General features: G+C 40.8%; 1 protein-coding gene across 1 annotated transcript; it reads right to left on the reverse strand.

The window, feature by feature from the left end:
- Positions 1-1,330: 1,330 nt before the first annotated feature.
- Positions 1,331-25,064, reverse strand: LOC138353073 (uncharacterized). Its single transcript, XM_069305715.1, has 2 exons — positions 24,954-25,064; positions 1,331-6,375 (listed from the first exon to the last, which is right to left on the reverse strand). Exon 2 carries the CDS (start codon positions 6,360-6,362, stop codon positions 4,035-4,037), a length of 2,328 nt encoding a protein of 775 aa, XP_069161816.1. The 5' UTR covers positions 6,363-6,375; positions 24,954-25,064; the 3' UTR covers positions 1,331-4,034.
- Positions 25,065-25,562: the final 498 nt, after the last annotated feature.

Genomic DNA, 25,562 nt, shown 5'->3' on the forward strand with positions numbered 1-25,562 from the left:
TACAGCGATAGCAGGCGGCTTGACGTTTGCGAGGCACTACACATCAAGAAGTCAACACCAGCAATCAACAGCCAATTATTGCACAACTATATTCTACCCACCTCAAGACTCCGCTCCAATATAGAAGCATCAAGAAATATGGAACAATATGCTTTCTACAAACACTTCTATTCAATATCCATTGTTTCGTGTTCTGTCTTGTGTTGATGAAATTAATACCCTATTAATACTCTTGTTCTGTCTTGTGTTGATGAAACTAATACCCTATTAATACCACATCTTGTTCTGTCTTGTGTTAATGCCACATCACCCCTTCCACCTCATTCAAATGTAGATATAAAATCGGAGATGCGTAAGTTCTATTCAGTTGTGTATTTGTGAACTAAAGTCTTTGAAAATGTAATAAGTTTTACGAAACGCGCTCGTGTCGCGTCAGACTAGAAATAAAAATGAATTTTGGAGAATTGATTTTTGATTTACCTCCAACAGTGAAGCGAAATGTATGAAAGATTGAGAAAATTCGTGTTAGAATTATTAATCTTACTTTTTCGGTCATATTTAATAATATATGCCTACAGGAAAGACTGCTACCAAAATATACTAATATATATATATATATATATATATATATATATATATATATATATATATATATATATATATATATATATATATATATATATATATATATATATATATATATATATATATATATATATATATATATATATATATATATTGTATTGGAAACATTGCTGATCAGACCTTTATATCCGCATGGTGGAACATGGTGGTTCCATGGGTTAAGAACCCTGTGGGTGAAAAAGCATCACCTGTTCTCAGTCCTACATTATGCTTGTTGAGCTTGAAACCGTTGTTCCTTGTTTGTTACATCTGACCTTTTGAAGAAATTATCAGGATCAACATTTTCCAAATTGTTCAATATTATAAAAGTTTCAATGAGGTCAGCCTCGTCATGCCTGGTTTGCGTTGCTGTTAGCCCTGTGGCCCTCAACCGCTCCTGATATATCCCTGAATACGTGGGTAAAGTATGAGAATATCTTCTCATGTTCATTATGTAGGAGAATATTCCTGAGTGAATGAAATAATTACAACACAGTGGACACCGTTAGTTGAAAGCGACCGATGTTACACAATAAACAGTGTGTAACGTCGGTCGCTTTCAACCAACGGTGCTCACTGGGAAAAAGCTCCACTATCTTATGGTGTTTAGTCTATAATCCTTGATAACGAGTATTCATTAACATCTTGTAGAGTGACGCTGGTCCTAGCTCCTGCTCACAGAGTTTCTGGGAATGAAAGTGAGGCAAATTGGTATAAATTTATTCAGTAATATAACATCAATAATAGCGTAAAAGTTAGTTATAAAAATGTAAATTGTTCTACAAACAAAATCACGTGAAACAGAACACTGACATATAGGCTGCTCGAAACTGAATTACATTCAACTATAATAACCCTCAACTGAATCTCTCATGTACTGTCTATCACAACCTTCACTTTAACGATACCAACTGTAAGTACTACAGAGCAAAACTTGCCAACAATGTATTATCAAATAACCATAATGTGTCTCTAATTAACATCAATGCAAGGCCTCTTTAGCGAACACCATGATGATGTTGGTACCTTATTGCAATCACTAAACTACCAATTCTCCCTTGTTGTTCTTATTGAGACCTGGTTAAATGATGACATTACCCAACTATATAATATTCCCAATTATTCTGCTATCCACAACTGTAGACCTAACCAGAGAGGTGGGTGGTACACTAATTTAACAATTTAGTGCATTCAATTTAATTTATTACCATATGGAACTATCACGTACAAAAATGATCAAATCTAGTATATATATAGTATATATACATGGAGAGTATATATTTTCCCAGTTCAAATTGAAGGGCCTGAACACCAACTTAACTTTGGGAGCAGTCTACAGAATTCCTAATACTGTTGTAGCCGAATAAAATTCGAAGCCTAGAACCTTAATAATATAAAACAAGCTTAACAAAAATCAACTAATATTAACTGGAGATTTCAACATTGATCTATGCCAGCCTGATAACCCACTTGTTGCCAGCCTCCTCAACTGTATGAACTCCTGTATGTTTTTGCCTTTGATTACTAAACCCTCGAGAATTACTGAAACTGCCTCCACCCTTGACCACATTTGGACTACCTTAACCTCTCCACTAAGCTCAGGAATAATCGCCGATGATACAACAGACCACTACCCAACATTTCTCCTAACCGACATTTTTTAACCTTCTCCTCAAACAAAGAAAACAAGCTTTAGACTGCTTACTGAAGCTTCCATAAGTAATTTTACAACTGCTGCTGCAACATAAACTGGGAAACGGAATTTGGAAATATGACTAATGTTAATCTAAGAGCGCAGACATTTCTTCGCACAACTCGAAGCCTCTATAACTGTCGTTTACTTAGTAAGCAAGTCTCAACTAAAAGGGCCATCAACTCTTGACTCAATAAGGTTTTACTTACTTAAATAAATAAAAAAAAATAATATGAGAAGAAATGCAGGCTTGATATCATTCCCAGGGAATTGACTAAGCAATACTCCTCACTGCTTTCTAAGATATTAAAAAAAGTCAAGGCAACCCACTATGAAAATAATTTTAAACTTATAAAAGGTAACAAGAAGAAAATATGGGACACTATTTCCCAGATATTAGGGTCAAAGAAGAACTTGGATAAAAAAAATTATATATATTCCTAGCTGGAAATAGTAGAATGTTATCAGGCGCTGAGACAGCTACTAAATTCAATAGTTTCTTTTCTTCCATTGGCACCTCCTTGGCAAATGAGATCCCAGCATCCCTAGTAATGTGAGCGGAAACCTCTCTGACAGCTATTGTGAGCCTCTGTACATGTTCCCAGCTAACTCCTTATATTTTTTTATATTACCCTGTCACTTAAAACTAAATCCTGTAACCCTTCCGAGATACCAACCGTAATCTATAAAAAGTCCTCCAGGTTTCTAGCTCCTGCAATAGCGTTGCTCTACAATAAATCTCTGGAGCTCCAAGCCTTCCCTGATGCTCTTAAAAAAACTTGCTTAAGTCATTTCAGTCCATAAGAGTGAAGATCTCCCCGAAATCAACAATTTCAGACCAATATCAGGCCTTCCCACCTTGTCCAAAATCTTTGAGTAGCTCCTGTACAAACAGCTCTATTCGTTTCTCGATAAACACAATATACTCAGTTCAAGCCAATATGGCTTCATGCCCCATAAAAGCACCAGTGATGCTCTTATAAATATGCTTAACCTATTACATGCAGCTCTTGAGAAAAATGTGTACCACATTTCTCTGTTTGTTTACCTAGGTAATGCGTTTGACACTTAACCACAATAACCTTCTCTCAAACTCCAACACTATGGAGTCAGAAGCCACTCTCTACAGTACTTGCAATCTTACCTCAGTGACAGGCAACAGTATGTTTCAGTGAACGAGTCTACTTCTCCTGTTTTACCAATATACATTGGCGTTCTGCAGGGTAGTATACTTGGTTCACTCTTCTTTCAGCGAGAGGAGAAAGAGATATCCGAAATTCGAATAATTTCGAACCCTCGACCAGGGTACTCCCAAGCCGTGCACCTTACCTCTGGACAACAACATTGTAAAAGTTATTCAAGATGGGATTCAATCGAATCTACAATACGTCTTGCTCCAATTTTTTTCATTGATATATCACGCTAGTGTGACCTGCTTGTGTAAATAATAATAATATAATATTAATGATAATAAATAAAGCCATTAATACGCAAAGCATTTCAGGCAAAACTTAAAATAATTCAGTTAATTTTGTTGTTATAGATAAAATGGAATGAAGACAATACTAAACAAGAAGTAAACTAACAAATGTGAAATGTTCAAGAAATGTATCTAATGATAAGCAATATAAAGGTGATAGAGTACAGGACAGTCAAGCTTTAGGTAGCCAAGGGTGAGGCTGTGAGGTAGTCAGTTGTTGGATGGTCGAACATATTATCAATAATGAGGTACTGAAGTGTGAGGAACAGGATGAGGCGCTTCACGCTTGATTGTGGTGATACCGTTGACGATGAGGAGTGAGGTGCTCTCTAGGAACTGTCTATCTGATGTCTTCTGCATCTCCGGCTCTTCTTCCCATTTATCCACTGTCTCATTCTCCTCTTTCACACTCACTTCTTCTGCTTCCTTAATCATGGGATAACTTCTCTGCATCACACAAGCACGTTTGATCACTTCTATGTCACATTTTTCCCTCACCTTGAGTTCCCTGGTTAAATAACAGTCGTTGCCAAGATCTTGATATCTTCCCCATATACCATTAATGTGTTTACTTTCTAAGTTATAATCCTCTGTCTCCACTTTTAGACCCACTTCTTCTGCCTCCCTAATCATGGGATAACATCTGTGCATCACACAAGCATGTTTGATCACTCCTATGTCACATTTATCCCTCACCTGCAGTTCCCTGGTTAAAATATAGTTGTTGCCAAGAACTCGACATGTTCCCCATATACCATTCATGTGATTACTGTCTAAATTATAATATGCTTCTGTATTTCCGAGATATTTTCTACCCTCATACTTATTTAGCTTATCATTCGTGTTTATCTTATCAAAATTAGTTTCACCAGTAAAACACGAATCCTGAGATAAGACGTTTACAGCTGTTTTATGATGATCTGCAGCTGGTTTGTGATGGTCTACAGCTGTTCTGTGATGGTCTACATCTGTTTCGTGATGGTCTACAGCTGTTTTGCGATAGTCTATAGCTGTTTTGTGATAATCTACAGCTATTTCGCGATGGTCTACAACTGTTTCGTGATGGTCTATAGCTGTTTTGCGATAGTCTATAGCTGTTTTGTGATGGTCTACAGCTGTTTCGTGATGGTCTACAACCGTTTTGCGATGGTCTATAGCTGTTTTGTGATAGACTACATTGTCTCGTTGATGGTGCACAGCTGTGCTGTTGTGAACAGCTGGTGTATGGTCAGTAGGGACGCTTGTGACTTGCCGTTGGTCGATATTAATGTAAGCACCACTGCTGTCTCTTGACGTACTAACTGTATCAGAGTTGTAAACCTTCACTACCCAGGCTGGATTGATACGTTTTTTGCTATGAGTCATTCTATGGAGTAAGTTGTCATAACCTTTCCTTCCAGGTTCAGCATGATCAAGCAGATGCGTTAGAAGTCCTTCGTATGTTTTACAGTCCTCACGACAGAAGTCACATAAGAAACGTACATGTGTTTTCGTGCAATCCATGATCCTTCTATGTTTTCGAGCGGTGCTGTCATTATTAAACTGGGTTCCACATAGCTTACAAAAGAATGGTTTAAAAACATAGTTTCTCTTGCATCCAGTTTGTGAAGTTTGGTGACGGAGAACATGTCTTTTAGAGTTGAGCATCCTTCCACATTGTTCACACTGAACTCTGCCAATATTAGTATGAGTCATCGTGTGCAAGATAAGAGAACTTCTTACTGCAAATCTTTTCATGCATATGTCACACTTGTGAGGTTTTTCATTTGAATGTACGGATTTTAGATGACTTGCCACCGAAATTTTGCTTTTAAACTTTCTTCCACATTCTCCGCATTCAAATGGTCTTTCATTTGAATGTTTAACCATATGGTTTTTAAGTTTAAGGTTGGAGGTAAATTGTTTTTTACATATTTTACACTCAATCTTACTTTTTCTTTGACACAACAATATGTGCCCACGATAATTTATTCTCGTAACAAATTTTTCTGGGCAAGTGGTACATTGGTATTGTTTTTCTCCTGTATGACGCCGCATGTGGTCAGCTCGAGTTGCACTCTGAGTGAACCTTGCACCACAAATATTGCACTCATAAGGTTTCTCACCTGTGTGACCTCTCATGTGCATAATGAGTACTGATCGTGTTGTGAAGGCCTTTGAGCAATTGTCACACTTGTATGGTCTCTCACCTGTGTGTTTTCTTCTGTGAATATCGAGGCCAGATTTTGTTACGAATTTCTTGTCACAGTCTTGGCACTCATGTGGTTTGTTTGCTTCATGTCTCTTCATGTGTCTTTCAAAGCTTAATGTTGTGGCGAATGTCAACTGGCAGATGTTACAGCGATGGGTTTTGGTTTTGGTGAGAGCACCACCAGCCTGTTGGTGCTCGCCGGCCTGTTGGTGCTCGCCGGCCTGTTGGTGCTCGCCGGCCTGTTGTATGTCTCCATTCTCCTGATGTTTCTCAGTGTGTTGCTCATCCTCGTTACACTGTTTCTCATCAGCCGATTGTCGGTTCTCAGCTGTTCGTTTGAGGAGCTTACTGGACAGTTTGCGGCTCCGTCCCATGACTGTCGTCCCTCTGGAACCAAACGAAAGATTGAATTATACACAAATGATTATCATAAGGCATTCGAGTGTTTAAAATCTGTGTGTACACATTTTTATCCAACATCTATAATTTGATTTAAGTTCTGTTAAGAGGATAATGAACGTTTACAGACTGTAAAATCCTAACATTCTAGACGAACAATCAGGGATCCCGTGTTCGATCCTTGGGCTGGACAGAGATGATTGGGTATGTTTTAATTCACCTAATGTAACTGTTCATCTAGAAGTATAAAGGCAACGAGTTAGTTAGGTGAGTTAAATTGAATTAGGCAACTGTTGTGTGTTGTTAGGCTCATTCACTTTTGTCCTTCACAAGTTCTTCCTTCTTCACCGTCTGGTATTCTCGTGAAAATTTGGGTCATTCAGCTCTTCAAACCTTCACAATAATTGAATGTTATTTTAAAACTGGACCCGAGTAGTTACCACGATACCAGTGTATAGTGTTTATATAATAATAATAATAATAATAATAATAATAATAATAATTTTTATTTAGGCAAAGGTACATACATAAAGAGATTTTACAAAGTTTGTTGGCTTTATAGATAGAGCTAGTACATACAATGCCTAAAGCCACTATTACGCAAAGCGTTTCGGGCAGGAAAAAACACTAGTGACTAAAGCTTAAAACTAATGGGTAAAAAGAAAAAAATGCGTTGAGTACAAATAAAAATAGGGGTAAAAGAGGGGGGAACATTGTTGAAAAAACAGAACAAATACAATTACAAATTATTACAGAAAATTACATTAAAACAGCGTTGATTTGAAAAACAAAAAAAACAAAAAACATACATGGGTTGACAATAGAGGGGTAAGGTAGGTTACAGGGAATTTATTAGGTATAGCTTCGTTTTTAACTTAAACTGGTTGAGAGAGGTACTGTCTTTAACATGGTTGGGAAGGTCATTCCACATTCTGGGCCCCTTGATTTGTAGAGCATTTCTGGTTTGATTAAGTCGTACTCTAGGAATATCAAAACTGTATTTATTTCTGGTGTGGTGCTCATGGGTTCTGTTACAACCTTCTATGAAGCTTTTGAGATCAGGATTGGCATTACAGTTTAGCGTTTTATATATGTATAATACACATGAGAGAATGTGCAGTGACTTAATGTCTAACATATTCAGGGATTTGAGTAGGGGTACCGAGTGATGTCTGGGGCCAGAATTGGATATTGTCCTAATAGCAGCTTTGTGTTGAGTAATTAGAGGACGTAAGTGATTTTGGGTAGTAGAGCCCCAAGCACAAATACCATAGTTGAGATATGGATAGATAAGGGAGTAATAGAGAGTCACCAGGGCAGGGCGTGGTACATAATATCTGATCTTAGAAAGAATGCCCACAGTTTTTGAAACTTTTTTTGATATGTTTAGAATGTGTCCCTGGAAATTCAGCTTGTGGTCAATGAGAATGCCAAGGAATTTGCCATCTAATTTGTTACAAATTTGGGTATTGTTTATTTTGAGATTTATTTGATTAGAGGATTTATTGCCAAACAGAATATAGAAAGTTTTGTCAATGTTAAGGGTGAGTTTGTTGGCAGTTAGCCACAGATGGACTTTATTTAGCTCAGTATTTACTGTGGCATTTAGAACAAGGGGATCAGGACTGGAGTAAATGAAGGTTGTGTCGTCAGCAAATAGGATTGGTTTGAGGTGTTGGGAGGCATTTGGAAGGTCATTAATGTAGATGAGAAAGAGGAGAGGGCCAAGTATGCTGCCCTGGGGAACACCAATGTTGATGGGTAGGGTGGGAGAAATTGTATTATTCACAGAAACACATTGGAGCCTGTCAGAAAGGTAGGATTTGAGGTATTGTAGGGAGTGTCCTCTGACACCATAATGATGTAATTTAAGAAGAAGGTTTTGGTGGTTGACAGTATCGAAAGCTTTACGCAGGTCCACAAATAACCCAACAGGGAACTCATTTTTATCAAGAGCTGTATGAATCGAGTTAAGCATACTAATAAGTGCATCGTTAGTGCTTTTTTTGGGCCTGAAGCCATATTGGCAAGGGCTAAGTATATTGAGTTTGGCTAGATATGAGTAAAGCTGCTTATAGATTAGTTTTTCAAAAATTTTAGACAAGTTTGGCAGGATTGATATAGGTCTGTAGTTGTTAACATCTGTGAGATCACCACATTTGTGGACAGGCGTTACTCTCGCTTTTTTTAGAATATCTGGAAAGGTTTGGAGTTCAAGTGACTTGTTGAAGAGCAAAGCAATAGCAGGGGCTAAAGATCTGGAGGCTTTTTTGTAGATTAAAGTTGGTATCTCCTCAAGGGCACCAGACTTGGTTTTAAGGGAAAGGATTATCTCATTGACGTCAATGGAATTAATAGGCTTTAGGTACAGAGACTGGGGATAGTTCCCTGTAAGATAGTCCTTAATGTCAGTACTGGAAGATGGAATATCATTAGCAAGGGATGAACCAATGGAAGAGAAGAACCTATTGAACTCAATAGCAGAATCAGAGGCTGAAAGCTGACCATCGTTATTAGACAGGAGAGTCGGTTTGTTATTTAAAGACTTCTTTGATCCCAATATTTGTGAAATTGTTCTCTCTATATATATATAGATGTGTATTTAACCCAATCTACTACAGTGGTACAGTTGAGTATGTTGTCCTCCCATTAGTGTCACAGGTGTGTGTATGTTGTCCTCCCATTAGTGTCACAGGTGTGTATGTTATCCTCCCATTAGTGTCACAGCTGTGTATGTTGTCCTCCCATTAGTGTCACACCTGTGTATGTTGTCCTCCCATTAGTGACACAGCTGTGTATGTTGTCCTCCCATTAGTGTCACAGCTGTGTATGTTGTCCTCCCATTAGTGACACAGCTGTGTATGTTGTCCTCCCATTAGTGTCACAGCTGTGTATGTTGTCCTCCCATTAGTGTCACAGCTGTGTATGTTGTCCTCCCATTAGTGACACAGGTGTGTATGTTGTCCTCCCATTAGTGTCACAGCTGTGTATGTTGTCCTCCCATTAGTGTCACAGCTGTGTATGTTGTCCTCCCATTAGTGACACAGGTGTGTATGTTGTCCTCCCATTAGTGACACAGGTGTGTATGTTGTCCTCCCATTAGTGTCACAGCTGTGTATGTTGTCCTCCCATTAGTGTCACAGCTGTGTATGTTGTCCTCCCATTAGTGTCACAGCTGTGTATGTTGTCCTCCAATTAGTGTCACAGCTGTGTATGTTGTCCTCCCATTAGTGTCACAGGTGTGTATGTTGTCCTCCCATTAGTGTCACAGGTGTGTATGTTGTCCTCCCATTAGTGTCACAGGTGTGTATGTTGTCCTCCCATTAGTGTCACAGGTGTGTATGTTGTCCTCCCATTAGTGTCACAGCTGTGTATGTTGTCCTCCCATTAGTGTCACAGGTGTGTATGTTGTCCTCCCATTAGTGTCACAGGTGTGTATGTTGTCCTCCCATTAGTGTCACAGCTGTGTATGTTGTCCTCCCATTAGTGTCACAGGTGTGTATGTTGTCCTCCCATTAGTGTCACAGGTGTGTATGTTGTCCTCCCATTAGTGTCACAGCTGTGTATGTTGTCCTCCCATTAGTGTCACAGGTGTGTATGTTGTCCTCCCATTAGTGTCACAGGTGTGTATGTTGTCCTCCCATTAGTGTCACAGCTGTGTATGTTGTCCTCCCATTAGTGTCACAGCTGTGTATGTTGTCCTCCCATTAGTGTCACAGGTGTGTATGTTGTCCTCCCATTAGTGTCACAGGTGTGTATGTTGTCCTCCCATTAGTGTCACAGCTGTGTATGTTGTCCTCCCATTAGTGTCACAGGTGTGTATGTTGTCCTCCCATTAGTGTCACAGCTGTGTATGTTGTCCTCCCATTAGTGTCACAGGTGTGTATGTTGTCCTCCCATTAGTGTCACAGCTGTGTATGTTGTCCTCCCATTAGTGTCACAGGTGTGTATGTTGTCCTCCCATTAGTGTCACAGGTGTGTATGTTGTCCTCCCATTAGTGTCACAGCTGTGTCTGTTGTCCTCCCATTAGTGTCACAGGTGTGTATGTTGTCCTCCCATTAGTGTCACAGGTGTGTATGTTGTCCTCCCATTAGTGTCACAGGTGTGTATGTTGTCCTCCCATTAGTGTCACAGCTGTGTATGTTGTCCTCCCATTAGTGTCACAGGTGTGTATGTTGTCCTCCCATTAGTGTCACAGCTGTGTATGTTGTCCTCCCATTAGTGTCACAGCTGTGTATGTTGTCCTCCCATTAGTGTCACAGGTGTGTATGTTGTCCTCCCATTAGTGTCACAGGTGTGTATGTTGTCCTCCCATTAGTGTCACAGGTGTGTATGTTGTCCTCCCATTAGTGTCACAGCTGTGTATGTTGTCCTCCCATTAGTGTCACAGGTGTGTATGTTGTCCTCCCATTAGTGTCACAGGTGTGTATGTTGTCCTCCCATTAGTGTCACAGGTGTGTATGTTGTCCTCCCATTAGTGTCACAGCTGTGTATGTTGTCCTCCCATTAGTGTCACAGGTGTGTATGTTGTCCTCCCATTAGTGTCACAGCTGTGTATGTTGTCCTCCCATTAGTGTCACAGGTGTGTATGTTGTCCTCCCATTAGTGTCACAGGTGTGTATGTTGTCCTCCCATTAGTGTCACAGGTGTGTATGTTGTCCTCCCATTAGTGTCACAGGTGTGTATGTTGTCCTCCCATTAGTGTCACAGGTGTGTATGTTGTCCTCCCATTAGTGTCACAGGTGTGTATGTTGTCCTCCCATTAGTGTCACAGCTGTGTATGTTGTCCTCCCATTAGTGTCACAGGTGTGTATGTTGTCCTCCCATTAGTGTCACAGCTGTGTATGTTGTCCTCCCATTAGTGTCACAGGTGTGTATGTTGTCCTCCCATTAGTGTCACAGGTGTGTATGTTGTCCTCCCATTAGTGTCACAGCTGTGTATGTTGTCCTCCCATTAGTGTCACAGGTGTGTATGTTGTCCTCCCATTAGTGTCACAGCTGTGTATGTTGTCCTCCCATTAGTGTCACAGGTGTGTATGTTGTCCTCCCATTAGTGTCACAGCTGTGTATGTTGTCCTCCATTAGTGTCACAGGTGTGTATGTTGTCCTCCCATTAGTGTCACAGCTGTGTATGTTGTCCTCCCATTAGTGTCACAGGTGTGTATGTTGTCCTCCCATTAGTGTCACAGCTGTGTATGTTGTCCTCCCATTAGTGTCACAGGTGTGTATGTTGTCCTCCCATTAGTGTCACAGGTGTGTATGTTGTCCTCCCATTAGTGTCACAGCTGTGTATGTTGTCCTCCCATTAGTGTCACAGGTGTGTATGTTGTCCTCCCATTAGTGTCACAGCTGTGTATGTTGTCCTCCCATTAGTGTCACAGGTGTGTATGTTGTCCTCCCATTAGTGTCACAGCTGTGTATGTTGTCCTCCCATTAGTGTCACAGCTGTGTATGTTGTCCTCCCATTAGTGTCACAGGTGTGTATGTTGTCCTCCCATTAGTGTCACAGCTGTGTATGTTGTCCTCCCATTAGTGTCACAGGCTGTGTATGTTGTCCTCCCATTAGTGTCACAGCTGTGTATGTTGTCCTCCCATTAGTGTCACAGCTGTGTATGTTGTCCTCCCATTAGTGTCACAGCTGTGTATGTTGTCCTCCCATTAGTGTCACAGGTGTGTATGTTGTCCTCCCATTAGTGTCACAGCTGTGTATGTTGTCCTCCCATTAGTGTCACAGCTGTGTATGTTGTCCTCCCATTAGTGTCACAGCTGTGTATGTTGTCCTCCCATTAGTGTCACAGCTGTGTATGTTGTCCTCCCATTAGTGTCACAGCTGTGTATGTTGTCCTCCCATTAGTGTCACAGCTGTGTATGTTGTCCTCCCATTAGTGTCACAGCTGTGTATGTTGTCCTCCCATTAGTGTCACAGCTGTGTATGTTGTCCTCCCATTAGTGTCACAGCTGTGTATGTTGTCCTCCCATTAGTGTCACAGCTGTGTATGTTGTCCTCCCATTAGTGTCACAGGTGTGTATGTTGTCCTCCCATTAGTGTCACAGCTGTGTATGTTGTCCTCCCATTAGTGTCACAGCTGTGTATGTTGTCCTCCCATTAGTGTCACAGCTGTGTATGTTGTCCTCCCATTAGTGTCACAGCTGTGTATGTTGTCCTCCCATTAGTGTCACAGGTGTGTATGTTATCCTCCCATTAGTGTCACAGCTGTGTATGTTGTCCTCCCATTAGTGTCACAGCTGTGTATGTTGTCCTCCCATTAGTGTCACAGGTGTGTATGTTGTCCTCCCATTAGTGTCACAGCTGTGTATGTTGTCCTCCCATTAGTGTCACAGCTGTGTATGTTGTCCTCCCATTAGTGTCACAGCTGTGTATGTTGTCCTCCCATTAGTGTCACAGCTGTGTATGTTGTCCTCCCATTAGTGTCACAGCTGTGTATGTTGTCCTCCCATTAGTGTCACAGGTGTGTATGTTGTCCTCCCATTAGTGTCACAGCTGTGTATGTTGTCCTCCCATTAGTGTCACAGCTGTGTATGTTGTCCTCCCATTAGTGTCACAGCTGTGTATGTTGTCCTCCCATTAGTGTCACAGCTGTGTATGTTGTCCTCCCATTAGTGTCACAGCTGTGTATGTTGTCCTCCCATTAGTGTCACAGCTGTGTATGTTGTCCTCCCATTAGTGTCACAGCTGTGTATGTTGTCCTCCCATTAGTGTCACAGCTGTGTATGTTGTCCTCCCATTAGTGTCACAGCTGTGTATGTTGTCCTCCCATTAGTGTCACAGCTGTGTATGTTGTCCTCCCATTAGTGTCACAGGTGTGTATGTTGTCCTCCCATTAGTGTCACAGCTGTGTATGTTGTCCTCCCATTAGTGTCACAGCTGTGTATGTTGTCCTCCCATTAGTGTCACAGCTGTGTATGTTGTCCTCCCATTAGTGTCACAGCTGTGTATGTTGTCCTCCCATTAGTGTCACAGCTGTGCATGTTGTCCTCCCATTAGTGTCACAGCTGTGTATGTTGTCCTCCCATTAGTGTCACAGCTGTGTATGTTGTCCTCCCATTAGTGTCACAGCTGTGTATGTTGTCCTCCCATTAGTGTCACAGCTGTGTATGTTGTCCTCCCATTAGTGTCACAGCTGTGTATGTTGTCCTCCCATTAGTGTCACAGCTGTGTATGTTGTCCTCCCATTAGTGTCACAGCTGTGTATGTTGTCCTCCCATTAGTGTCACAGCTGTGTATGTTGTCCTCCCAATATAAAAACAATAATTTACTGTTCAGTACTCAATAAGTTTGCCTTTAATATTTCATGATCCTTTAGAATCTACATTCTAGTTAAGATTCTATTACTCTACTAAGTAAACCTCATTAATAAACTGGTGACGAACCACACTGGTTCCTAGATATATATGAATTTCTAGAAATATCCCCCCCCCCAATGTTGATATTTGAGGCTTTTAACTTTAATCAATTAGTAATACAGTCCATTCATTCTCTTTAAGTGATTGTTAAATAATTTAACACACATAGGCACTGGTTCTATAGTGTCAGTCTTATAATCCCTTTATTTGTTTTCCCTCTTTTCTCAAAAGTGGGTGGTCCTTCGATTATATTAATTTTCATGATTAAATAATTCCATATTTGAGTTAAAGCCCCAGATAACCAACACGTGTGCCCCTTGTGTTAAATATCCTGTCTTTATCTACCCTATCAATTCCCTTGAAAATCTTGAATGTGGTGATCATGTCCCCCCTTAACTCTTGTCTTCCAGCGAAGTAAGGTTTAATTCCCGTAGTCTTCCTTCGTAGCTCATACCTCTCCGCTCAGGTATTAGTCTGGTGGCAAACCTCTGAACCTTTTCCAGTTTAGTCTTATCCTTGACTAGATATGGACTCAATGCTGGGGCTGCATACTCCAGGATTGGCCTGACATATGTGGTATACAAGGTTCTGAATGATTCCTTACACAAGTTTCTGAATGCCGTTCTTATGTTGGCCAGCCTGGCATATGCCGCTTATGTCATCCTCTTGATATGGGCAGCAGGGGACAGGTCTGGCATGATATCAACCCCCAAGTCTTTTTCTCTCTCTGACTCTTGAAGAATTTCATCTCCCAGATGATACCTTGTATCTGGCCTCCTGCTCTCTACACCTATTTTCATTACATTACATTTGCTTGGGTTAAACTCTAACAACCATTTGTTCGACCATTCCTTCAGCTTGTCTAGGTCTTCTTGAAGCCTCAAGCAGTCCTCCTCTGTCTTAATCCTTCTCATAATTTTGGCATCATCAGCAAACATTGAGAGAAATGAATCTATACCCTCCGGGAGATCATTTACATATATTAGAAACAAGATAGGACCGAGTACAGAGCCCTGTGGGACTCCACTGGTGACTTCACGCCAATCTGAGGTCTCACTCCTCACCGTAACTCTCTGCTTCCTATTGCTTAGGTACTCCCTTATCACTGGAGCACCTTACCAGCTACACCTGCCTGTCTCTCCAGCTTATGTACCAGGCTCTTATGCGGTACTGTGTCAAAGGCTTTCCGACAATCCAAGAAAATGCAGTCTGCCCAGCCTTCTCTTTCTTGCTTATACTTTGTCACCTGGTCGTAGAATTCTATTAAGCCAGTCAGGCAAGATTTACCCTCCTGAACCCATGTTGGCGATTTGTCACGAAGTCCCTTCTCTCCAGATGTGTTACTAGTTTTTTTCTCATGATCTTTTCCATCACCGTGCATGGTATACAAGTCAAGGACACTGGCCTGTAGTTCAGTGTCTCTTGCCTGTCGCCTTTTTTGTATATTGGGACCACATTCGCCCTCTTCCATATTTCTGGTAGGTTTCCCGTCTCCAGTGACCTATTATACACTATGGAGAGTGGCAAGCAAAGTGCCTCTGCACACTCTTTCAGTACCCATGGCGAGATCCTCTCTGGACCAACAGCCTTTCTAACATCCAGATCCAGCAGGTGTCTCCTGACCTCCTCTCTCGTAATTTCGAAGGCCGCCTGGTTTACTTCCCTTTCTCCTAGCACAGTGATCTCACCTTGTTCTATTGTGAAGACTTCCTGGAACCTCTTGTTGAGTTCTTCACACACCTCTTTGTCATTCTCTGTGTACCTGTCCTCGCCTGTTCTAAGTTTCATTACCTGTTCTTTAACTTTTGTTTTCCTCCTAATGTGACTGGAGTAGCTTTGGTTCGACCTTGGCTTTATTTGCTATATAATTTTCATAATTTTTCTCTGCTTCTCTTCACACCCTAACATACTCATTCCTGGCTCTCTGGTATCTCTTTCTGCTTTCTGGTGTTATGTTATTCCGGAAGTTCCTCCACACCCTTTTGTTCAGTCCCTTTGCTTCCATACATGCCCTATTATACCATGGATTCTTCATTTGCTTCTCGGATTTTTCCCTTTGGGCCGAGATGAACCTGTTTACTGCCTCCTGACACTTTTGGGTGAAATAGTCCATCATATCTTATACAGACTTAGCTCTGAGGTTTGTGTCCCAAAGTATTTTCCTTAGGAAACTTCTCATCTCATAATTCCCCTTTCGGTATGCCAGCCTTTTGTTTCCTAGTTCTTTTTTGGGGAGATAATTCCTAGCTCTACCATGTTGTTGTTGTTAAAGATTCGCTACCTGGAACAGAGTTTCCAAGTAGCACGGGCTATGGTGAGCCCGTAGTGCCTTATAGCTCTACCAGGTACTCAAAGTTCAATACACTGTGATCACTCATTCCCAAGGGTGCTTCCATCTTAACTTCCCTTATATCCCACTCATCAGATCGAGCATGGCTGGTTCATCTTCTCCTCTCATTCTTGTTAGTTCCTTGATGTGCTGGCTTAGAAAGTGCCTTGTTGCCACGTCCAGCAGCTTATCTTTCCATGTTTCTGGTCCTCCATGCAGGTCTCTGTTCTTCCACTCTATCTTTCCGTGGTTGAAGTCTCCCATGATTAGTAGTCCAGATCTATTCATGCTAGCAACAGAAGCTGCTCTCTCTAATATGTTAATGGTGGCCATGTTGTTTCTATCATATTCCTGTCTGGGCCTTCTGTCATTTGGTGGTGGATTATATATGACTACGACTATAATTTTTTGTCCACCAGTTTTTACGGTACCTGTTATGTAGTCTCTGAAACCTTCACATCCCTGAATAACCATCTCCTCAAATTCCCAGCCTTTTCTTACCAGCAGAGCTACACCAGCACCACCTCTTCCTTCTCTCTGTTTCCTCATAACATAATTGTCCTGTGGGAACACTGCATTTGTTATGGTTTTCGTTAGCTTTGTTTTTGTGAGTGCTGTTATGTCTGGGTTTTCTTCTAGTGCCCATTCTCCAAGTTCATTTGCTTTATTTATAATTCCATCTATGTTAGTGTACATTGCCTTGAGGCTCGCTTTCTTCTGTCCCTTCTCAAATCATCTCCTTGGTGAGTGTTCTGCTGGTGGGAGAAGCTGTTCCATGCGTGTGAGGATTTGTGAGGTGGATAACAGGGTCTCAGTGGATACTGGGGTGAGGGGTGGGGGGTCAAGTGAAGAATGGGGGGAGGGGGCAGGGGGGATATGGGATGAAGGGGGAGGGAGAACAGGAAGGAAAAGGGGGGAGGGGGGACATATCGGGAGAAGGGGAGGGGTAGCAGGGTGGGAATGGGGTTTGGGGGGAGGGAGATTTGGCTGAGCATTTGAGTGGGGGCAGGGAGGGTTTGGGGTAGGGGGGGGGTTTCTATGCAGAGGAGGGTGGTGGGGTTGTCCTCCCCTCTGGCGTTACTGGGTAGCTGGTTGTGGGTTCCCCCCTCACCTCTGAGGATGTTGTGTTGGGAGCTGTGATTTCCTAGTTTTCCCCTCTCGCCCTGCGTTTCTTCCTTGCTTCGGCCGCCGTGGCTCTCCTCCCTCATCATGTCCCTCTGGAGGAATACGTTTTTGAATTCTCCCATATATTGTAGGTGGCTCTTCCTTGTTAGAATCTTCTCCTTTGTGTTCTCTGTTGCTAACACTATCTTTAACACACGGTCTCGATCTTTGTTGTACCAGCTTAGCCTGAAAACCTTCTCAATGCTATGCTCACTTCCATGTCTAGTGCCTTCAGTATTTCATCCACTGCCGCTTTGTCCTTATCATTCCACTCTGTCCTATTGGAACCTTCCTGCTCTTTAATACCCACAGCTACCACTGATCGAGGGGGAAGTGTGTGTTCCCCCTTCCTCAAGGGGGAAAATTCTACATGTGTGTGTGTGTGTACTCACCTAGTTGTGCTTGCAGGGGTTGAGCTCTGGCTCTTTGGTCCCGCCTCTCAACCGTCAATCAACAGGTGTACAGATTCCTGAGCCTATTGGGCTCTATCATATCTACACTTGAAACTGTGTATGGAGTCAGCCTCCACCACTTCACTTCCTAATGCATTCCATTTGTCAACCACTCTGACACACTGTGTGTATGTGTGTGTGTGTGTGTATGTGTGTGTGTGTGTGTATGTATGTAAATAACACTCAGGTAGGGGTTACCCCTACACTCAGGCTCGTTACCTGACAGAAACCCCCCTGACAGGGGTTTCTGTCAGGTAACGAGCCTTATCTTCCCACTTGCGTGCGACACCGGTCACCCTACTCCTGCCCCACGCCTATCCCCCCTGCTCAACCTTAGTCACGACACCCGCACTGCCCTCTTCCTTATATCCTCCCTTGCCCCCCAACAGCTCCCCCACCAATCGATCATATCTTCCCCCCTCGCACCCTACCAACTCCTCCGTATCTCACCCCCTCTCATTGCCAGCTCCTGTAAAATGAAATAATTATGTCTCTTTTTTTTCTCTCTCTTATTTTCCCGTTCTACATCTATCTCTCTCGTCTCATGGAACAATGTATCTTGTAAAAACAGCTTTTACAATGCATTTTACCACTATTCTTCTTACTGTATTTTGTCAATACTCAAGTGTTTAGGGCTCAACTGTTCTATATTCCGGGCATGTTCTTACATGTTCTCTGCATATCGTTATTCGTTCTTACATGCTTCCTCCGTCCTTTGAATATTCTTACATGTACTCTGCACTTCTTCTTATGCGTTTTGCATGTTCTTAAATATTCTCCAAATGTTCATTTCATATTTGCATGTTATCTCCATGTTCTCCAAATTTTTGCAGCATGTTCTTTGCACACTTACTCTCCATGTTCTCAGAACGTTCTTACAAGTTCTCTGCACAACTTATTACACGTTCTTACATGATCTTTGCCTGCCTTTTACGTGTTTTCTTTATGTTATGCATGTTCTCAGCATGTTCTCAACGGTATTCATGTTCTCTATAAGTTCAGTTCACACTCTTTTCATATTCTTATGTGTATTCTGTATTTCTTTAAAGCAAAATGTACAATTGTTTCAATTACATCTTTATACATAAATAGTTCTTTGTTATATATTATCAACAGCATTACTGTTTCTCAACAAATTTAATTATATATTTTCCAGTTTATTTACTTTAAAAATATTTATTTAAAATTTATTTATAAGTTATTAACAAAAGTTATATTATTTACTTACAAATGTTATTTACAAAACTTTTACTCATTTATATACTTATTGCAAAACTATGTTAATGTATTTCTCTTTATCAATTTAATATTTCTTACTTATATTGTTCTTAAACAAAGCTACACTTTATGCTTTAACAAATTTACTAAAACAATCTTTTCTTAACGTTTCTTAAATAAAATCACTCCTCATTCAACTGTAAAATAGTCTAATGTATCGTCTTCGCATCCTTTCTTAGCTAAAATAGTTTGCTTTCAATCAAAATAGTCACGGGAATCTTTCATAACGTTTCTTAACTAACATTATTCTTCCTGTAGTAGGAAAATGGTCAAAGGTAATTTTGTTCATAATATTTATAAATCCCTACAGACAAAAATCAGAGGATACAACTGATGATTTACTATAAAACCAGAAAAACGGCCATCCTACTCATGAGAAACTCTCCACACACAAAGCAGAACGCTTTAAAAGAGACCAACGTCGTCTATGCCTTCAAATGCCCACTTGGGGACTGTAAGCTCCAAAAAACCCAGTATATAGGCAAGACAACAACATCTCTTTCTAGGCGTTTAACGATGCATAAGCAACAGGGCTCCATTAAGGAACATATAATCTCTTCCCACAACCAAACCATCGCCAGAGAAATCCTAGTAAACAACACAGAAATCATCGATAGATACAGCGATAGCAGACGGCTTGACGTTTGCGAGGCACTGCACATTAAGAAGTCAACACCAGCAATCAACAGCCAATTAATGCACAACTATATTCTACCCACCTCAAGACTCCGCTCCAATATAGAAACATCAAGAAATATGGACCAATAGGCTTTCTACAATCACTTCCATTTCAATACCCATTGTTTCGTGTTCTGTCTTGTGTTGATGAAATTAATACCCTATTAAATACCACCTCACCCCATCCACCTCACTCAAATGTAGATATAAACAAATCGGAGATATGTAAGTTCTATTCAGTTGTGTATGTGTAAAGTCTTTGAAAATGTAATAAGTTTTACGAAACGCGCTCAAGTGTCGCGTCAGACTAGAAATAAAAATGAATTTTGGAGAATTGATTTTGAATTACCTCCAACAGTGAAAAGAAATGTACGAAAGATTGAGAAAATTCGTGTTAGAATTATTAATCTTACTTTTTCGGTCATATTTAATAATATATGTCTACAGGAAAGACTGCTACCAAAATATACTAATATTTATAAACTAAACTTACTCTCAGAGACATCTTTACGCGTAAAAGGATACTCTCCGAGCCATCAAGGATATTCTTCAAGACACTCTCCATGCTCTCCCTTCAGCGAAATAGTGAGTGAGCTAGGGAGTAGTGATCACAAAGAAGATTTAGCATTGAATGGAATATATTTGTAAGATAAAATTATGTTAAAGTGCCAGATTTCCGAAAAGCTGATTTTAATGGCCTAAGGAATTTTTGGGGTGTCCTGTGCATGGGGGGGGGGGGACGATCTTGGAGCGAGACGTGAACCCAGCGATGGGTCACGTATATCTTGAGGTTATCTTGAGATGATTTCGGGGCTTAGGGTCTTCGCGGCCCGGTCCTCGACCAGGCCTTCTTTTTGTTACACATCCCCCAGGAAGCAGCCCGTAGCAGCTGTCTAACTCCCAGGTACCTGTTTACTGCTAAGTAACAGGGGCATCAGGGAGAAAGAAACATTTTGTCCATTTATCTCCGCCTCCACCGAGGATCGAACCCGGAACCTCAGGACTACGAATCCGAAGCGCTGTCCACTCAGCTGTCAGGCGCACGTTAAAAGAGATTTCGATGTTGATTCAAAAATAACTTATATAAAAATATTCTAAGCCAAGCACAGGAACGAAGTATTCCATACAAATTGAATAGCTCGAATAATAATGACCCGAATGGATAACAAAGGATCTGAAGAACCTTATAGGTAGAAAGGGAGCTTGGTACAAAAGGATAAAGAATGGGGAAGTCAGTTTAGAACAAGAATTCGTCCAACTGGTTAGAAATATTAAAAAAAGAGATAATGAGGGCAAAAAGAAACTATGAAGTTAGCATAGCAGGGGCAAGCAAAGACAAATCATAAAGACTTTTTTTTCAGTTATATCGAACAAAGATTAGAGAAAGGACAGGTCCATTAAAATCTGAGACAGGTCAGATAACTGATAAAGACGAAGAGATGAGTAGTATTTTCAATAAATATTTTATTTGTATTTACTAAAGAAGAACTTAACATTATGCCTTCAGCCGAACAAGTCTATGTTGGTGTGGAAGAGGACAGGATGACTAGTTTAGCAGTTACCAGGGAGGATGTTATTAAGCTAATTGGCCGATAGTTTGACGCAAGTGATCTATCTCTTTTCTTGAAAATTGGTACCACATTAGCAACCTACCACGACTCTGGCACTCTGTCTGACTAATTATTTATTAAATATGGTAGACAGTGGCTCGCAAAGCTCCACTTTGCATTTTTTAAGCACCCTGGCAAACACTTCGTCCAGCCCTGGGGATTTGTTTGGCTTGAGTTTCACTGTTTGTTTAACGTCTATTGTGGGAAAGTTGCTTGAAGCAAACATTGCAAATACTATCAGTCTTCATCTTGTAAAACATAGATTAATAAAAAATTCACAACATGGTTTTACAAATGGCCGTTCATGTTTAACAAATTTGCTATCATTTTATTCCAGCATAGTTGAGGCAGTTGATAGTGGTAAGATTTATAATTTTTGTACGTTGACTTTAGCAAAGATTTTGATACAGTGCCACATAAAAAATTTATTAAAAAGATAGAGGCTCACGGTATTGGGGTTCTATATTAAGTTGGATTATGGCATGGCTATACCAAAGGAAACAAAGAGTTAGTATAATAATAATAATAATAATAATAATAATAATAATAATAATAATAATAATAATAATAATAATAATAATAATAATAATATTATATTTAGGAAAAGTACATACATAGATGCAGAGTTAAAAAGTTTCAGATTATTTATAGACAGAGCAAGTACATACAAATACCTAAAGCCACTAATACGCAGAGCGTTTCGGGCAAGGTGTGGAAGAAAAAAAAATTAGACTAAAACTTAATAGTAAAAGAGCTTAAAGTATAAATTCGATTGAAACAAAAAATAAAGATAAAAGAAAGGGGGGAACATGGTAGAAAATAGCCAATACACAAGTTGGTCAACAAACAGCATTGTTTAAAAATAGTAAGACATGGGTTAACATTTAGGGGTAAGGTATGTTACATGGAGTTAATTAGGTAGTACTTAGTTTTCATCTTAAACTGGTTGGGAGATGTACAGCCTTTGACATGATTGGGAAGGTCATTCCATATTCTGGGTCTCTTGATTTGTAGAGCATTTCTAGTTTGATTAAGTCGTAATCTTGGAATATCAAATAGGTATTTGTGTCTTGTGTGGTGCCCATGGGTTCTGTTACCACCTTCTAAGAAGCTTTTAAGGTCAGGACTGACATACAGTTCAGAGTTTTAAATATATAGAGTACACATGAGAGGATGTGCAATGACAATATTTTTTTTTTTTTTTTTGAGATATATACAAGAGTTGTTACATTCTTGTACAGCCACTAGTACGCGTAGCGTTTCGGGCAAGTCCTTAATCCTATGGTCCCTGGAATACGATCCCCTGCCGCGAAGAATCGTTTTTTCATCCAAGTACACATTTTACTGTTGCGTTAAACAGAGGCTACAGTTAAGGAATTGCGCCCAGTAAATCCTCCCCGGCCAGGATACGAACCCATGACATAGCGCTCGCGGAACGCCAGGCGAGTGTCTTACCACTACACCACGGAGACTGCAATCATATCTAACATATTCAGAGATTTGAGTAAGGGTACCGAGTGCTGTCTGGGGCCAGAGTTAGATATTGTTCTAATAGTAGCTTTGTGTTGGATAATTAGAGGACGTAAATGATTTTGGGTAGTAGAACCCCAAGCACAAATACCATAGTTGAGATAAGGATAGATGAGGGAGTAATAGAGCGTCACCAGGGCAGGGCGAGGTACATAATATCTGATCTTAGAAAGAATGTCAACAGTTTTAGAAAAATGGGGTAAAACGGGGTTAAGTAAGAGTGGGAAAATGTTGTGAGTGCCTCAAGGCTCTGTCCTGGGACCTCTGTTATGTATTTATTTATTTTTATTAATTTTATACAAGAGCTCTTACATTCTTGTACAGCCACTAGCACGCATAGTGTTTTGGGCAAGTCCTTAATCCTAATTTTCAGACACACACATCCCCAGGAAGCTGCCCGTAGCAGCTATCTAACTCACAGGTACCTATTTACTGCTAGGTGAACAGGTACATCAGGGTGAAAGAAACTCTGCTCATTTTTTCTGCCTCTGCCGGGAATCGAACCCAGACTCTTAGATCTACGCACGCCGAGCGCTGTCCACTCCACCGTCAGGCTCCGAATTATTATTATTATTCATAATATATATAAATGATTTAGATTCCGGTTTGAGAAGCAATATTTGCAAATTTGCTGATGATATAAATATCAGGAGGGAAATAAATCCCGCAAATTTGAAACCTGTCATGAAGAAAGATTGACGAAGCTTAAATTACATTCTCTAATGTTCCAGAGATGTGTAAATAATTCAAAATGATCTGCTACCAGAAATCTTAGTCAAATATCCCCAGTTTACTAACTGTAGGTAGTAACTAAGTGACTGGAACCTATCCACCGCTGCCCACTGGATGGGGGGCGGTGTGCAGTTCAAACATATCAATTGTGACATTAACTCTGCACATATGTCAGTTGCTTAATTTAGGAACCGTACTTGTGGTCGGTCTCGAGTCCATTGTTGATGCGACGATGTGCATTGAATTCTGTAACTAGCTCATCAAGACTGTAACTTGCTTAGCTAAATGAATTGTGGAGTTCAGTCCCTGAGCCCATTATGTGCCTCTGTAACCCTTTCCACTACCGCCCACAAGATGGGTATGGGGCATAATAAATGACCTAAACTAACATACCGAACCAGTATTTACCCAGGTCTTTCCTAAATCTAAACTTATCCAACTTAAATCTAGATAAGTTTAGATTTAGGAAACACATGAGTAAATACGGGTTTCGTAACAGGGTTGTTGATTTGTTGAACCAATTACCGCGTAACATAATAGAAGTAAGATCCCATGATTGTTCCAAGCACAGATTAGACATTTATATGAATAAGATTGGGTGGATATAAGTAAGAGCTGCTTCATATGGGCCAATAGGCCTTTTGTAGTTACCTTCATTCTTATGTTCACTACGGGCCCCTGCTACTTGGAACTTTTTGTTTAGAGTAGCTGAATCTAAAACAACAACAACAAACATCAATTTATTTAAGTCCTGCTCTATGTTCAGGACAAAACTATACTATCTGATTGGTCAGTAAACAGGTGTGGCCTACATGTAGCCGGCAGAGGTCTGGAGGTCTGAAGTCCCCTACACCTTCCTCCCTCACAAATTCATTCCTTCTAACCCCGAGGGATGTGCTTGTTAGGATGGGGGGGGGGGGAAGGAGAGAAAGGTCACCACAGGTGCTCTTCACTCCTTCCCTCTCCTCCCCCACCCCCCCCGTTCCTATACACACCGGCAGAGTTCCACCCCCAGAGAGCCCGGGGCAGCTTTAGCTGTTACCTTCTTCTTTTTCACATATCTATCAGGCTTATACAGTCTCAACAATTAATAATCTACCTTCTTTATTAAGTATTATTGTTCTTGCTAAATGATTCATGTTGATAAGACACTGGGCACTATATCCAACAGTGCCGTTATCGAAGCCCCGCCCCCCTAAGGTCGAGCTATACAAACACACCCCAGGATGGAACCCCACAACAACTGCCTAACTCCCGGGTACCTATTTACTGCTAGGTGAACAGACACATTAGGTTAAAGGAAATGTGCCCAATCATTTCTCTCCGGCCTAAGAATCGAACCCGGTTTCCCGATTGAGTGTCGAGAATGAAGAGCCAACTGCACTATGACGGTATACGGCACAGGAATGTAAAATGCAGCTACATACCGCAACAGTGTAGATCACACTATGCAGCGCTGGCGTTCACAGTTGTAAGAGTCAGACTGTGTTAGGAAAACGTTTTGTAGACCCCCACGAGCGCGGCGGCACCTAACGTCCACAAGTGGAGACTGAGGCAGCAAGGCGTCGACGGGCCGCCAATACTATCTCCTAATCTCCCCGTACTTGCCATAATTCGCCATATACGTGGCGCCCCGTATACTTGTTATTTATTTATTTATTTATTTATTTATTTATTTATTTTTTTTTTTATATACAAGACGGTACATAGGGTTTATTAGCGTACAGAGACTTGAAGTTAGACATTCCTGTAAATTGATCAGACCACACACTAGAAGGTGAAGGGACGAACGACGTTTCGGTCCGTCCCTGGACCATTCTCAATCGAAATTACTGTCCAAAACGCTAATGACGTCGTCGTCTCTTCACCGTCTAGTGTGTGGTCCTGGTCAACTTACTTTAGCCACGTTATTTGTGACTCATCGCCTGCACTCCTGTGAAGCCACTAGCACGCATAGCGTTTCGGGGCAATGTATACGCCACGTGTGTTCCAGTGTTCCACGTTTTATTTGTAGCACAGTATATATATGTATAATA

This window comes from Procambarus clarkii, chromosome 56 (genome assembly GCF_040958095.1).
Source record: "Procambarus clarkii isolate CNS0578487 chromosome 56, FALCON_Pclarkii_2.0, whole genome shotgun sequence".
Taxonomy (NCBI): domain Eukaryota; kingdom Metazoa; phylum Arthropoda; class Malacostraca; order Decapoda; family Cambaridae; genus Procambarus; species Procambarus clarkii.